The sequence below is a fragment of the Populus euphratica genome, unplaced genomic scaffold (assembly GCF_000495115.2).
Source record: "Populus euphratica unplaced genomic scaffold, PopEup_1.0 scaffold106.1, whole genome shotgun sequence".
NCBI classification, from domain to species: Eukaryota; Viridiplantae; Streptophyta; class Magnoliopsida; order Malpighiales; family Salicaceae; genus Populus; species Populus euphratica.
In genome coordinates, this window is record NW_011499991.1 from 69,301 (window position 1) to 85,050 (window position 15,750).

The window sequence follows — 15,750 nt, forward strand, 5'->3', positions numbered from 1 at the left end:
ACGGTGAGAAAACAACTTATATTATCCCAAAGAAAACATCCATTGCAGCATGTGTGGATCAGCATAAAAGTTTTGATCAATACAGGAAGCATGGTGGCAGCAAACAGAAGCTTAAAGTAAGGAGATGCGAGTACAAAATGTTGGGAGAATTCTAGGCTAGCATTCAATTCTAGAATGCAGCCCCACGCCTTTTATTTCAACCCATCACCAAGAATGGCAATTTTTTTTTGTAGGAGAGGTTGCGACAGTCACAATGCAGTAACTCAAAACAAGGACAAGGGCCCTCTCCCTTTATTGCACATCCAAACTTCCGCATCCATGACTAACACCATTAACTCACTCTGCTCAGACCTTTTACTTCATATTGCCATCATTTCCATTTTCTTCATGTTTAAAAAACTATTAAGCTCAACTATCAATGCATAAACGGTGAGAAAACAACATATATTATCCCAAAGAACACATCCATTGCAGCATGTGTGGATCAGCATAAAAGTTTTGATCAATACAGGAAGCATGGTGGCAGCCAACAGAAGCTTGAAGTAAGGAGATGCAAATACACAATGTTGGGAGAATTCTAGGCTAGCATTCAATTCTAGAATGCAGCCCCACGCCTTTTATTTCAACCCATCACCAAGAATGGCAATTTTTTTTTGTAGGAGAGGTTGCGACGGTCACAATGCAGTAACTCAAAACAAGGACAAGGGCCCTCTTCCTTTCTTGCACCTCCACACTTCCGCATCCATGACTAACACCATTAACTCACTCTGCTCAGACCTTTTACTTCATATTGCCATCATTTCCATGGCAATTGGCATCAATGTATATTGAAAAATAGGTTACAGTTATTTAAAGAAAGATGCTTTGAAACAATAATAGCGGTGGTGGAGGTGGTAATATTTATCACACCAAGAACAACAATTGATTTCAAGACAAAATGTGAACCCTACAAAATCAAGTAACAACTGATTTGAGTCAAAATATGTTGGCAACTCAAGCAAATTGTTCAAAGCATAATGTAACAAAATCATCATGGTGGATAATTTTCATCAGACATTCAGCACAAGTCACATTCAAGTAATCTATGAAAATCATTTCAAAAAAAAAAATCCAATATTAATCTCCAGAGAAAGAACAAAAGTTCCCCCATGCTGAAAAAAATGTCTAAATGTTACAAAACTATCACATATAAATGTTGAGCAAAGCAATACATCATCCAACAGAAGAATTCGTGAAGTAACAGTATCGATTTCAATTTCTCAACTAATAAAACAGCCAACAAGCTCAAAAAATTGCTTGAACATTTGCAATCAAGAAAACTGAACAACCAATCTACTTGAAATTTCACCAACAACAGCGAAAAAAAAGTAGCACTCAAAACCCAAAACTCAAAAAAAATTCATAACAGCAATAATTTATCTTCAAATATTAAGTCCTTTTCTTCTAGCAAAGAAACTAAAACATACCCACAAACCAAGGCCACCAAACAGGAGGGTCAGGTGCTTCTTTAGTTAAGTACCTAAACCTCTCAGGCATAGTACTCTCTCCACGTTCACCATCATCAAATACACCATCCCTTTTGCTCTCTCCTTCTCCATTCTCTACATTAAAACGAAACCCCAACTTCCTATCCCTCCTGTCCAGAAACAAACCAAATCTTTTCAGCGTCTGGTTATGGCTACATAAAGGTCTAGTCTTTATAGCTAAAGAGTGACTAGAAATGGTTTGGATTTTGTGGGTTCGAAGGGAAAGAAGAGAAAAGGATGGGATTTTGAGAGTTGGAGAAGAGAGTGTGGTTATTGGTCTTGACATAGTTGAGGGATTTCGAAAGGTTATGCCATTATCAGCTTAAGAAAGGCCAAATCTTGGCTGCGGAAATGGAAAATGGTTTTCGGCTGTTAATATGGGTTAGTGGATCCAAGTAGAAGTGATACCCGGATCCTTTGGTTTAGATCCGGAGCCTATAATTTTAACCATAACTAGAGTTGCAATTTTCTTTTCTTTTCTTTTCTTTTCTTTCTTTTTTTTTTCTTTGAAGATTTACCCTTAGTTTTGGTAAGAAACAATTTACAAAAAAGTAACACACATATTTTTTTTAATTATTTTTAAAAATTGATTTAAGTTATTTTTTATTTTAAATTTTTAAAAACTATAAATGTATTGATTACAAATAACTTTTAATTTAATAAAAAAATGTTGTAAAATTGAATCAAATTTTTTTATTAAAAATATTTATATTCTAATTTATATTTGATTTGAATAATTTCTTCCTTATACTTATACTTTTAAATTTAAATTTTTCATTTACAAAAATTATAACAAAAAACAACTTGTAAATTTCACCTAATAAAAATCAACATTCATTGCTCATTTGACTTGTGTTTTATTATATATTAAATAATTTTTTTAGTAAAAAAAAATATATAAACATTTCCAATGTGTTTCTAAATATAAAAAATATTATCAATCATAAATAAAAAAACTTATAAATAAATTAATATTTAATCGAGGAATAACTAATATTAAAATATTTAATTTTATAACACGAAAGTATACTAAATAACTTTGTTTTTTAAAATAAATATTTTATTTAATCAAACACTTATCCATACCAATAAAACATAAAAAAAATTAATGAAAAAAAAATAAATAAAACTATTAAACTAAATTATTAAACAACTCAATGTTAGATGATAAAATTAGAAGAAAAAAATATAGATCCTCTTAAGTTAACTCATAGACGTAAGATTAGAATAATTTTATAGGGAAAAAATAAAAAAAAAAGTATAAATATCAATTTTAAAAAAATAAATATTGAAAGATAAAAATAAAAAAATAAATTTAAAAAACATAAAAAATTAAAGTTAATCAAAGTTAATTTGCTAACTCTATAATCATATATGTATATGGTTAAGATAATCCTAAGGAAAAGAAAAAAAACACACAAAGATTAAATCAAAAAAATACAAAATTAAATATTAAAAAATTAAATTAAAATTAAATTAATTTTATGAAATGACTTAAAAAACCAAAGTTAATTATTAATCAATCTTCAAAACCTGTAACACCAATCAGGAGAATGGAACGAACCCCTTGAAAAAATTGAAAAAGAAAAAAAGTTCTTTCATACATGAACAAGGACCTAGTGTGAGGAGAAGCAGCTGGTGCAGGTGGGGTTGAAAAGGCCGTTTCCATCATGCTTTTGCAGCCACCAAGGCTGAGTTTTGGGCAGTCAAGAGAGATTTTGAGATTGCTTGGGAACTTATTCTTGAAGTGGATTAGTTAGCAGGTGATCATTGGCTTCATTAAAATAGGAATAAGGTGTGGGTTTGCTTTTTAATAAGTTAGCTGGATGTCTGCATTAATAAAAAAAAAAGAGAGAGAATATGTCTGTAGCTGATACAATAAAAGAGATTCCGAGCACAATCAGAAGTTCACATCACAACGATTCGACGTTGTACAGAATTAGACAGAAAACAACCATTTCCATTTTATTTTGCAGGCTACTTTGATTTCAATCATTCAGCCCTGTGGCCAAGAAAACCTGGCTAGAAGACATCAAAATTGGAGAATTTTGAGGGTTCCAACCAGCCTTCTGCCTGTGAATCTGCCCTCATAAGCCATGATAATTTCTAATGATCATTAACATCAAAAAAGTTAGCCATGATAACAGCCCCTAGATCACCGATAGTCCGAGCGATCACCGAAACCAGAAACCTAAGAGACTGCTCCCTTGGCTGAAGCATCAGCACGAGCATTGTCTTCCCTTGAAGTTGCTTCCAACCTTGTCGCCTTTTGTGCGAAGAACCTCTGCAGAATAGTTTCTTCACGATCCTCGAAGTTCTCCATTGTAACTTTCTTTAAAGAGTGTCGCCAACACTTTATAGGCATCGAGCAGCAGCGCTCGAGATCTTCAACTATAGCTACTGTTATATCATATTCAAACTACAAAATAGAAAGAAATCATCAGCGTCAAAATACTATCCCGCAGACAGGCTATTTTGTAAAGATAACAAATTACGCGTAGCTTCATGCTAAACATTTAGAAAAAAATGATGAAATAAAACTTCTAAAGGATCTTTGAGCCATTGGATCAAGATTTTATGTGGATACTGGACAGCAGAAATAAATAAATCAAGGGCATATTTTTAATTTCTTAGGTAGCATTTGATGTTTCTTTCTTAGGTTTGGAGATAAAAAAGAAAGAGATGGTGAAATAAAAAAAAAATGCATAAATTTATCTTAAAATTGTTTAAAAAATAAAGTTATTTTATGTTTCTTTACGGGCTCTTCTACATCTGTCCCTTTTGGTCACCAAACCAAATCCTGAGATTCGTGTGATTTCACAACGAGGACATGTACATACCTTGAGAGATTTTTCCTTGCTGCCGGAAACAAAAGATAATACTGTTAAACGAGGAGCAAACCAAAGCAAACTATCCAACAAGCCCACGAGATCCTCCGATTTTGTTGGAAATTTTGCGACTACCTTCAGATACTTGAGGTCATACAATGGAGGAAGCAAGTTGTCCCTTGAATCTATTGGAACAATCAAAGCCTAGAAATGGAAAGGAGAGACAGATTATAGTGAAAAAAGTTTGTATTGCATAAATGAACAAGACTGTAATTTACAAGAGCAAAAAAAAATCTCAAGCGAAGGAAATCGTACCATCTCAATACTGCAAGCAATTTCTAACTCTTTGCAATGGTCGAAGCATGAAAGAAAATCCCTGAAGCTCGAGAACCAGTCATGGGGGAGTGGATGATCTACACTCATTGAGACCTTAGCATGGAAAGATGGAGAATAAATGAAAACTTGTGATGGCATTAACTGACCACCGTAAACAAATGTGTTTAGACTTCGTGAATAAATCTCAATCTTCTGTAAGTTTGAGCAATCACTTAGCTCCACTGTCTTAAGATTAGCATTGGAAACACAGAAGTTTTCCAATAGCCTACAACCAACAACTTTGAAAACCTCAAGTCGAAGAAATTGAGCAACTTCATGTTTAATCCATTCATCTATGATCTCAGCATTCCTCAAAGATAAGTATTCGAGGGACTTGCAAGAGGTGATATCGACGCTGCAGGATGAGTCTGATCCTTCGTCGAACGAGAAGGATTCGAGATTCGAAGCATCGATTTCAACCTTCTCCAGCCTTTGACAAAATTCTAACACCACAATCTTTAGTGTTTGGCTTGAAACACTGAGTGTTTGCATCCCCTTACACTTTTCCAATCTCAATTCTTTTATGAAAGGGAAATCCAAGACCAAATTCTGGGGTGGCTCCAACATGAACCCCTTCAAACTCAAAACAACAACACTTTGAGCAGACAATACTTTCATCGGCAAACTATAATGTGCCATACATTTGAAACTTTTTCCAACAAAATCTAGCTCTAGCTCTTTCACATTATTCTCTATTGCATAACTGATTGCATTCTCAATGACACCATTTGGTTGCTCAGAGCTATTATTTAGACGAAAACAAAAGCTAAATTTTTCTAAGCTAACATCCAGTCGGCGACGAGAAAGAAAATCACCCACATAGCTCAAAAAACTGTTTAATTTCTGTTTACCTGTCAACTCAAGGCACGATCCCATGTTCAGGGTTTCGTCAAGAAAGATGATTGGAAAAGAAGGCCATGCAGATGCAAATCTCTTGGACAGAATACTCATCCTTGCGGCATCTTTGTAGGGCAAAGAAGACATGATATGTTGAATGATGGGGTCGGGCAACTCAGAAATCAAGTCAACCTCTTGAATTGCCTTATTGTTCATCAAACGTCTCATTCTATTTCCTGTCATCATCTTTCTTTTAGACCAGGCTAAAATTTGCTATCAGGATCTGGTGGTGGACTAGAACGTTATGTAAATATATCTGTATATGTATATATAGAGAGGGAGAGATAGAGGGGCCGAGCTGGCCTTTCGGATGAATATGGAAAATCCAAGATTTCCAACCCTAGCAAAACGAAGAGGGAAATTGTTTTTTTTTTCTTACTTCATTATATCATAGTACTTCTAGTATATTAAGATTAAATATTTATTCCCTATAATGTCAGAAATAATTAGATAATCGTTTGATTGGCCCTTTGTTTAGCAGTTTTTGTTTCAAAAACCTTCTTTGGTAGGCAAAATCATCTCATTTTACTTGATTTTCTTTTCTTTGTTATTGTATTTTTCAAGGATGAGTTTTTTTTTAAGAAATAAACTATAAATAAATTTAAAAATATAGATCAGATTCATCTCGATGAGAAAGAAAAAACTTTTACGAGTAATTTATGAAACAAGATAAAAAAAATTGAATATTTTCATTACAAACATGAACAAAAAACAAGGTAAAAAAATTGAATATTTTCATAACAAACATGAACAACTAAAAAAGGAAGAAAAATCTACCATGGATTCCTTTTTAAAAAAAATCTAGTAAAATCAATTACAATTTAGAAAACTCATTTGCGTTTCTAACACCTGGATTGAGTTATAAAATTCTTGTGATTCAAGTTCAAATAAAAAAAGAAATATAATAAATTACTTTCCATTCAAAGATTGACTTATTATATGATATCATGCTATCAGGATCTGGTGGTGGACTAGAATGTTATGTAAATATATCTGTATATGTATATCGAGAGGGAGAGATAGAGAGGCCGAGCTCGCCTTTCGGATGAATATGGAAAACACAAGGTTTCCAACCCTAACAAAACGAAGAGGGAAATTGTTTTTTCTTACTTCATTATGATAATTAAAGAAATCTTTACTTTTATTGTAACTTAATTTTAATTTAATTTTTATAAAAATTTTAAAAAATAAAATTAATAAATTAGATATTTATTTCGATAAAAAATATAATTTATCAACTTGGATAAAAACTAAGAACTACAATGTGTTTTGTTATTATATTCTTATTTTCAAGATAATCTTTATTTACAACATAATCTTTATCTTCAAGATAAAATAATAATTATCTTTTTTTAAAAATTCAATTCTAATTCAATCTTTAAAAAAAATAAATTTGATTAAGACTTTATTTTTCACAAAAAATTTTACTCTTAAAATATACAAAAAATAAAAAAAATTATTAAAAAACCCCTAAAATAAAATAAAAACCACCACAGAATCCATTACCAAAAACCTTAAAAAAATTTATAAAAAAAAAACATTAAAAAAAAAAAAGAAGGGGGCGCGGCCGAATCAGTCGCCGCTGTCCCCCCTCCCCCCAGCTTTTTCCTCTCTTCTTCCCCGGCCTCATTCTCTTCCCCATCAGACTGACTTTTCATTCTTCAGTCTCAACCCTCGGGAGCTGAAAGCTCCTCACAAAAAAAAACGAAGCAAATAAAGGCCCGAGATCATCTTCCTCTCGGTCACCTTCTAGGCTGTGGTCCCAATCACCATTAATCTCTGCCATGTCTGCCTCTATACCAGAACCATGAACTACATTGGCATGTGATCCTCCTTACTTCGAAGATCTGCTGAGTTTAAAGGGACCATGGTTTTTGCTTGGAAAAGCACAAGTTTTGATCGGATGCAGGGGCATGAAAACTTTTACAGCGGATGAAACCAGCATCGTCAAGATTAGTAGCAACTTAGCTACTTCCATGCACCATGAGCATGCATCCACAACCGGTAACGTGCGCCTCTTCCAGCTCCAGCAGCAGTACAACACCCTTTCAGGCATCAGCTGCGTTGTTTGTCTCCAGTTACACCAGCTCCTCCATTCCCTGAACAACAGATAAAAGAGAAAACACAAGCGAACTGAGAACGAGCAAACACAGGGAGAGAGACAAGGAGAATAAGAGAAGCAAAGGAAAACAAAACCAGAGGAGAAGCGCACGAAGAACAAAAACAGAGAAGGAGAGAAGGTAGCTTTGGCAATTCAGCACACCTTCACCATCGTCTACGTCATCAAGCTCCAACATTAGGCAGACTCTGAGAGTGAAAGTTAAGAACAGGAAGAAGCAGAGCAGAGAGTGTCCGTTCAACCAGCAATCTAACATCTTCATCGCCATCGTCTTCGACTTCGCCTCTCGGCATAGTAACACGGGGAAAGTAAACCAAAAACAAGAGAGAGATGGGAGTGAGATTGAAAAGAAAAGGGAAGAGCAGGACATTCTTCGGCCGGAGCTAGGATCATCACCTGCGTCTTCGTCTTCGTCGCTGTCTTCGCCCAGGTAAGCATTCTTCCTCCTGCCTTGCAATTCCATCTTCAAGTTTCGTTCAAAACAGTGCGTAGGGAAAATTAATTACCCTCGCACTGTGCAGTGCACACGTGAACCAGCTCACGTGTGCCTGTTTCATGGGCTGGTTACTGGCCTGAACCAGTAACCGGGTTGGGCTTGTTAAATCTAACCCAGTTAATATAGCTGAACTCGATCGAACCCAAAATAAAAAATAAAAAGAAAATATAATAATAATAGATAATAAAAAAATAATATTAAGAATTTTTTCTTCGAATTTATATTTTATAAAAATATTTACTAACACTAGAGAGTCAATAATATTATACAATTTAGGAAACTCATTTGCGTTTCTACCACCTAGATTGAATTATAAAATTCTTGTGATTCAGATACAAATAAAAAAAAATATAACAAATCATTTTTCATTCAAAGATTTACTTATTATATGATGTCATATCACCGACGAATAAATTAATTGGTAGAACAATACCATTAAAGAAATCTTTAATTTTATTGTAACATAATATTAAAAAAGATTAGTTGCATGATATTTATCAATATTAAAGTTAGAAATATTTCTAAAAATTATTTACTGATACTAAAATTAAGAATATAGAAAAAAAATAAAAAAAATAAATTTTAAATAATTTTAAATAAAATTACCAATACAATCTACTTTAACAAAAATATTTAATGAAAGCATTTTTTTTCATGTAATAAGTTTAGTATTATAAATCTATGTTGATTGGTTATGATTTCTATTTATCATAATATTAGAGGGTAATTTTTTGAACAAATTTTTTTTTAAAAAAAATAAAATATCAAATTTCTGTTTTTTTAATTAAAATATATTTTAATTTGTTATCATAATATTTAGGTGTAACAACTCTGATGATATATAATTAATTTATGAATATCCTTGTATTAGCTATATTTTTCATTTTCAAATTAAAATTGAAGAATAATCTCTCCATAATTATGTCAAATAACATTATTTTAATGATTTAGTTCAATAATTAAAATCATGAGTTCTTATAATAAATTACCTATTTTTTAAGGAAAATTAATTAGTGGTATTTTAATTATTATTGTTAAAATCATGAGCAGTTTTCGAGCTTGGGCCTAGAGTCTTGAAATTGAAAATAGATAGCTTCAAGTAGGTTTGTACTTTTAATCAATAAATAATTTGAGATTATGGGCTTTGTGTTGAAATGAGTTTTGATTTCAAGTTACAAAGGACATCTTAATCTGGGTCATATGTTTTTTATTATATTTTAAGTTTTACCTGTTTTTATATATATATTTTTTAACATATTTAAATATTATTTTCCTTTTGAACAATCCTAAGGAAAGTACTCCTTATCGTGCACCTAATTTTTTTTAATAAATTCTAAAATTTAAACACAAAAAAATCAAGAAATATAATATACATTTTTAACCATCTACTTAATCCTTAGAGATTTAATACAATTTAGAAAACTCATTTGCGTTCCTCGCACCTTGAGTTATAAAATTCTTGTGATTCACATACAAAAACAAAAATATAATAAATTACTTTCCATTCAAAGATTTACACTATATGATATTATATCACCGATGAATAAATTATTTAGTAGAAAAATACCTTTAAAGAAATCTTAAATATTATTGTAACCTAATTTTAATAAAAAAGATATCATATAATTAGGCATCCTTCGTTCACGAGAGAATCCCAGCTTGCCATCATCTTACATTCCTCCTAAAAATAGTTTGACTGACCTGGTTATCATGTCTCACAATTTTAGGTTACAATAATTTATAATAAATCCATTAATAATCATTCAATTGTAGAACAAACGGATCTTTGTACCAATAAATGCAGAGCAATAACCTTTAAGAAAAACAAAAGAAACGGATGTTGTGCTCAAAACAAATAATACCATGACCAAATTTTCAAAAACCTTAAACAATCATGCATATTCTTCATAAACTAATTTAAATCATATACACTAGTTAGTATTTTTAGATCTATAATCATTTACAATTTCAAAACCCGAAAGTTGCATGATCTATAAATTATATGGCTCAGAGATATAACAGCTCTATCAATCAAGAATTATCAGTAGCAGAACTGGCATTAAAGCTGTGAATTAATCATCACTGCCATATTTTCAAAAAAATCAAAAAATGACACAATAAACAAAATAAAACATCTCTACAGAGAAAAGGGCTGGCTCATATCAAGAAATTCAACCATTATTTATTTTTTTGCTTCATTAATTTCTCTCAGAAGCGCGGATAAAATCCAATTTAATCATTGCCAACAAATTGAATCACAGAAAACAACTTTTTTCATGAATTTGGAGGGAATTTTTAGAGGCAAAACCATTAAAAAAATAGCATAGGCCCCCAGATGAAAAGACAGTGAGAGAGGCAACAAAAAACACAAACCCAGATGAAAAAACAGTGAGGTTTGGAGACTAAGAGATGTTGCCATTGATTTGACACAGAAAAGCCGTGGAAAAGGTACAAAAGGCTAAACTGCAACACTAAACGGCAGATGCTTTAGCACGAGCTTTGGGACTTTCAACCTCAGGGGTTTGTAATCAGCGAAGCCTGGGAGGCATCGTGCAGCTAAGATCTTGAAAAGAATAGATTTTTGAAAGGATTTGTTGTTTGATATAACAGAGCCTTTGAGACTGCGAATGAAGAATTTGTGGAGGGGTTACGATATTATATAGAGGTTCAAGAGCTATAAAACCCTAGTTGTTGTTATTTTTCTGTGTTTGGGTGAAGGCTGGATTGGTTTTTGGTGGTGTTGGTATGGTAATGGGCTGGGCTGAATTTCGAGTGGTCCATTGTGAAAACCCAAGATTAAAATATTTTTTACCCAAGTTGTTAAACCAAGATTAAACTAATATTTTTATTAAAATATCAATATATACCAGATTGAGTTTGAACTGAATAAACAGGTCACGAGTTGGCATAGGAAGGTCAACAATCAATAATTTTAATTTAATTTAAAATAAAATAAAATTCAAATTAGATTTTAAATTCAAATCAACTCGCAACTAAATTTAACAATAATTCTCACATATTAAAACTAGTTTTTTTAATTATATTTTAAGTGGGCCAACACATTAAAAATAAATAAATAGCATTGTATACAAATAACACATGGAAAATACTTATTCATTTATTTACACTTCTTCAATTGATTCAGTAGTAGTGCATAGTAACGAGGTTAATTACACCAATTAATTTGATTAAATAGGAGAATAGTCAACACCGAGCTAACAACTCAAAGGATTTTAGAATTTGATCACAGTTTTTGCACTCCTATTTGGCATATGTAAAATTTGAACATGGATTGCTCGAGACAACATCAGAAAGTTGGTGCATAAATTAACAACTTAAGACACTTGAATCTATGGAATTCAAAGACAAATTCAGCAAAATAGCAAAATCTTTTGGACGAGGTGAGCTTAAATTTCGGTATCATAAGGATGTGAATGCATGCTATAACACACAATGGTATAGATACAAAGCAGACTTCAGAAAAGACCATTGCAAGAATCCATGGGCAATTATATCACTAGTTGCTGGCTTTGTGCTTTTATGTCTTACTGCATTACAAACTGTATATTCAGTACTAGCTTATTACCAATGATCTAATTGCCTTATGTCTTGTTTCAGTGTTTGGTTTAGCTTTGTAACTGTTCCTCTTATTAACATATGTTGAGATGGCTTGGCTTGTCATTGCTAGCCTTTTGTATGCTTGAAAAGAATAGTTACAAGACTGCATTGGAGGGTTGACTCATTCAAACAGTGGGTTACTTGAGTTGATTCTTGTTAACCTAAGTTTTTTATAAATAAAAAAATAAAATTTTAAAATAATAGTTTTTTTCCTGGACAAAAATATTTATCAAACTAATATAATTTAAAAATAATTTTTAAATTAGCATAGTTATCTAATACGTGTATATAGTATTTACACGACCACATGTGTTATGCATGCTGTGAAACCATTAAATTTCATTTTCTGCTTCAAATCCTTTGCATTTCCATTCAAGCTAATTCCCTTATGAAGATACAATGGCCATAAAAAAAAAAAATCCAATAGCTAGAAGAAAAGATAATATGACACAAAAAGACAAGAGAAGATAGAGTAAAGAAAAAAAAACAAAAAAAAAACATTAAAGATACATAGAAGCTTCAAGGATGATTCTCTAAATGATTTTAATGAGATGAATCTATAAATAATATAAAAAGTTAACTTTAAAACTAGTAAGATATTAGCAAGTGAATATGTTTATAAATTTATTTTACTGAGATATTTTTTATAGTATTAAAAATATTATTATTGGAGCTTTGATATATATCAGTGTCTTTTTTTTTCTTTCTACTTTCCTCTCTTGTCTTTTTATGCTATATCATCTTTTTTCTTTCTAGTCATTTGATTTTTTTTTTTAATGATAATTAGATCTTTATAGATGAATTAATTTCAATGAAAATGTAAAGGATATGAAAAAAAAAATTGATAGCTATGAAAGTACTACATATGCAAGACACCTAGTTGCGCATAAATTACCTTCACTTACTGTACATAGAGGCGGAACCTTTTACAAGGCTAAGGAGGGTTGTAGCCCAAGTTAAAAAAAAATTAATAACTTATTTTTTAAAAATTTTTATACAACAAATCTTATACCACTTTCTTTATCTTTTACAATAAACTTATGTTTCACTTTCCACATCTTTTACAACAAACTTAGTGTCCTCATTCCAATACAAATTAATTAATAGTCATCAGCTGTCACTTTACTTTCCGCAGCAACACTAATTAATTAGCCACTCACTTCTCCTCCAATACTAATTAATTAGCTATATTTTATAGCAAATCTATCTAAATATAAATAATTAATTAATTCACATGTCTTCTAAATAACTTGAAGTTTTAGCTATTTTTCTTCTTAACAATATACAATTTTAGCTTGGATTTTGAAGAAGAATCTATATAGAGAGCCGCAAGAGTGTAAAATCATCATGTAAGAATTTACAAACCATGACTTTTATTTTGAATTCAATGTTTCACATTCATTACAGTAAATTGTTAGTGGAGTAAATAGTAAATTGTACCCTAAAAATGGATGCATGTTAACGCACTAGTAGTCTAGTACTAATAATTTACTAGTTATTTCAAAGTTAAGTTCTGCAAATCTCTCAATAGTTTGCATCACTAGTTTATCCTTGTATATTTTGCATTTTATAAATATTTTATTATGACATTAGTATCTTTTTATCTTGCACTTGACTTCCCTAATCTTTTTTACTTGAATATGTTATAAATTATAATAAAAAATCAAGGAAACAAAAGAGGAAAAACTATGTTTCTATTATTTAAACCAAACAAAAAAATATTAATCAGTAAAGGATATTCTCCTTCCAATGTTGATATGTCAAATCATAGTGAACAATTCCCTTTCAAATCTCAAAGAGTTGACATTGATGTTAATACTCTTGAACAAGATCCTAGGTTACAAATTCTAGTGTGGAGACATCCTATTAATTAATAAAATGAAATTAGAAGAGCTTATATCAAAATGGATCCATATCAAACTAAGTTAGCAAAGTATTTAAGGACTGAATCAGGAAAACAATATCGTCGATTTCAATACACTTGCTTTGATCAATTTTCTTGGCTAGAGTACTCTGCATCAAAGGATGCAGTATTTTATTTTCCATGCTTTATATTTGAAAACAAAGTGCCTCATCATCTCACATTCACCACCGAAGACTTTAGAAGTTCGAAGAGGGTTAATGATGAGGTTATATGTGCACTTTTGATGCATGTGGAAAGTCCCACTTCACCATATAATAATGCTGTAAAATCTCTGAAGATTTAATAAAAGTAAGTAGACATATTGATAAAGTGTCGAATGCACAAACTATTGAAGAAGTTTAGAAAAATTGATTGAGACTTATGACAACAATTGAAAGTGTTCAATGGCTTAGCTTGCAAGCATGTGCATTTAGAGGTCATGATGAATCTTCAGCTTCTAATAATCGAGGTAATTTTTTAGAGATGATAAGACTTATGAGGAGACTGAATATTAACATTAATGATGTTGTCTTAGAAAAAGCTCTGAAAAATGTAAAGTATACCTCGCCGATTATTCAAAAATAGATTTTGCATATTCTTGCAAAAAAAGTGAGAAAAAAGATTTGTAAAGAAGTTAGAGATGTAAAGTTTTGTATTTTGGTTGACGAAGCCAAAGATACATCAAATAAAGAACAAATGGCTATTGTTTTGAGATTTGTTTACATTCAGAGTTTTGTACGAGAGCATTTTTTTAGTATTGTGCATGTTTCATATACTACTTCTTCAACACTTAAAAAAAAAATTTGTGATGTACTCACTCGATATAACTTGCATATTTTCAATATGTGAGGTCAAGGGTATAATGGTGCTAGCAATATCCATGACACATGGAATAAACTACAAGCTCTATTTCTCAAAGATTATCCTTATGCAGATTATGTATATTATTTTGTTTAACGACTACAACTGGTATTAGTTACAGCAGCTGGAAATGAGATTTCTGTTTGGTTATTTTTCTCAAAATTAACAACCATTATCAACCTTATTTGTGCTTCTCTCAAACATCATACCGAGTTACATTATGCTTAGGCTATAGAAATTGCACATATGGTAGCTATTGGAGAACGTGAAACTAGTAGAGGAGCTAATCAAATTGGTAATTTACATCGAAGTGGAACTACTTGCTGGAGCTCTCATTTTAATTCTATTTGCAGCTTAATAGATATGTATGGTACAACTATTACTATGCTTGAAAGTATGGTTCAAGAAGGATATTCTAATTCTATACATAGAGAAGCTGATGGTTGTTTGATTGTGATAAAATCTTTTGAATTTATATTCATCTTATATTTGATGCATAAAATAATAGCGATTACTGATTTACTTTGTCGAGTTTTGTAGCAAAAATCTCTTGAAATTTTAAATGCAATGGATCTTATATCAACTACTAAAGCATTACTTCAAACTTTGAGAGATGTTGGATTTGATCTTCTCCTTGCAAATGTGCAATTTGTTTGCACAAAATATAAGATTGACATACCACATGTAAATGCTTCGTATAAAAAAGCTACAGGTCGTTCATATCAACAACAAGGTTCAGTGATAGTTTACCAACATTATCATTATGATATATTTAACTCAACAATAGATTTTCAGTTGAGAGAATTAAATTCTAGATTCAATGATAAGATAGTGAAACTTTTTATGCTTAGCTTTGCTTTAGAACCTAAAAACAACTTTAAATCATTTAAAGTTGATGTTATTTACAAGCTTGCTGGGAAATTTTATCTTGAAGATGTCAATGAACAATAGATGTATTATTTGAGATCTCAGTTAAAGCATTATCAGATTAATGTGATTTATCATGAGAGTTTTCAGAATATGTCTCTACCATTTCTGAATTATGTCAAGGATTAGTTGAAACAAATAAGTCGCAGAATTATCATTTGATTGATAGGTTGATTCGTCTTATTTTGACTTTACCTGCT

The 15,750-nt window shown here is 31.2% G+C and overlaps 2 protein-coding genes and 1 long non-coding RNA gene across 3 annotated transcripts in view; all 3 read right to left on the reverse strand.

The window, feature by feature from the left end:
* Nucleotides 1-1,891, reverse strand: part of LOC105140401 (uncharacterized) — a 3,004-nt gene extending 1,113 nt beyond the window's left edge. The window contains exons 1-2 of the mRNA XM_011047211.1: nt 1,463-1,891; nt 767-783 (exon numbers count right to left, since the gene is read on the reverse strand). Of these exons, the coding sequence (XP_011045513.1) occupies nt 767-783; nt 1,463-1,812 (367 nt within the window). The 5' untranslated portion in view covers nt 1,813-1,891. The remainder of the gene's footprint in view (nt 1-766; nt 784-1,462) is intronic.
* On the reverse strand, nt 134-1,420 carry LOC105140359 (uncharacterized). Its single transcript, XR_845181.1, has 2 exons — nt 810-1,420; nt 134-383 (listed from the first exon to the last, which is right to left on the reverse strand). It is a non-coding gene; the product is annotated as an uncharacterized LOC105140359 (long non-coding RNA).
* A 1,478-nt stretch (nt 1,892-3,369) lies between the features above and the next one.
* On the reverse strand, nt 3,370-5,809 carry LOC105140402 (F-box/LRR-repeat protein 13-like). The gene is made up of 3 exons (XM_011047212.1): nt 4,670-5,809; nt 4,367-4,558; nt 3,370-3,945 (listed from the first exon to the last, which is right to left on the reverse strand). The coding sequence occupies exons 1-3, from the start codon at nt 5,807-5,809 to the stop codon at nt 3,718-3,720; spliced, it is 1,560 nt and encodes a 519-aa protein (XP_011045514.1). The 3' UTR covers nt 3,370-3,717.
* Between the last annotated feature and the right edge of the window lie 9,941 nt (nt 5,810-15,750).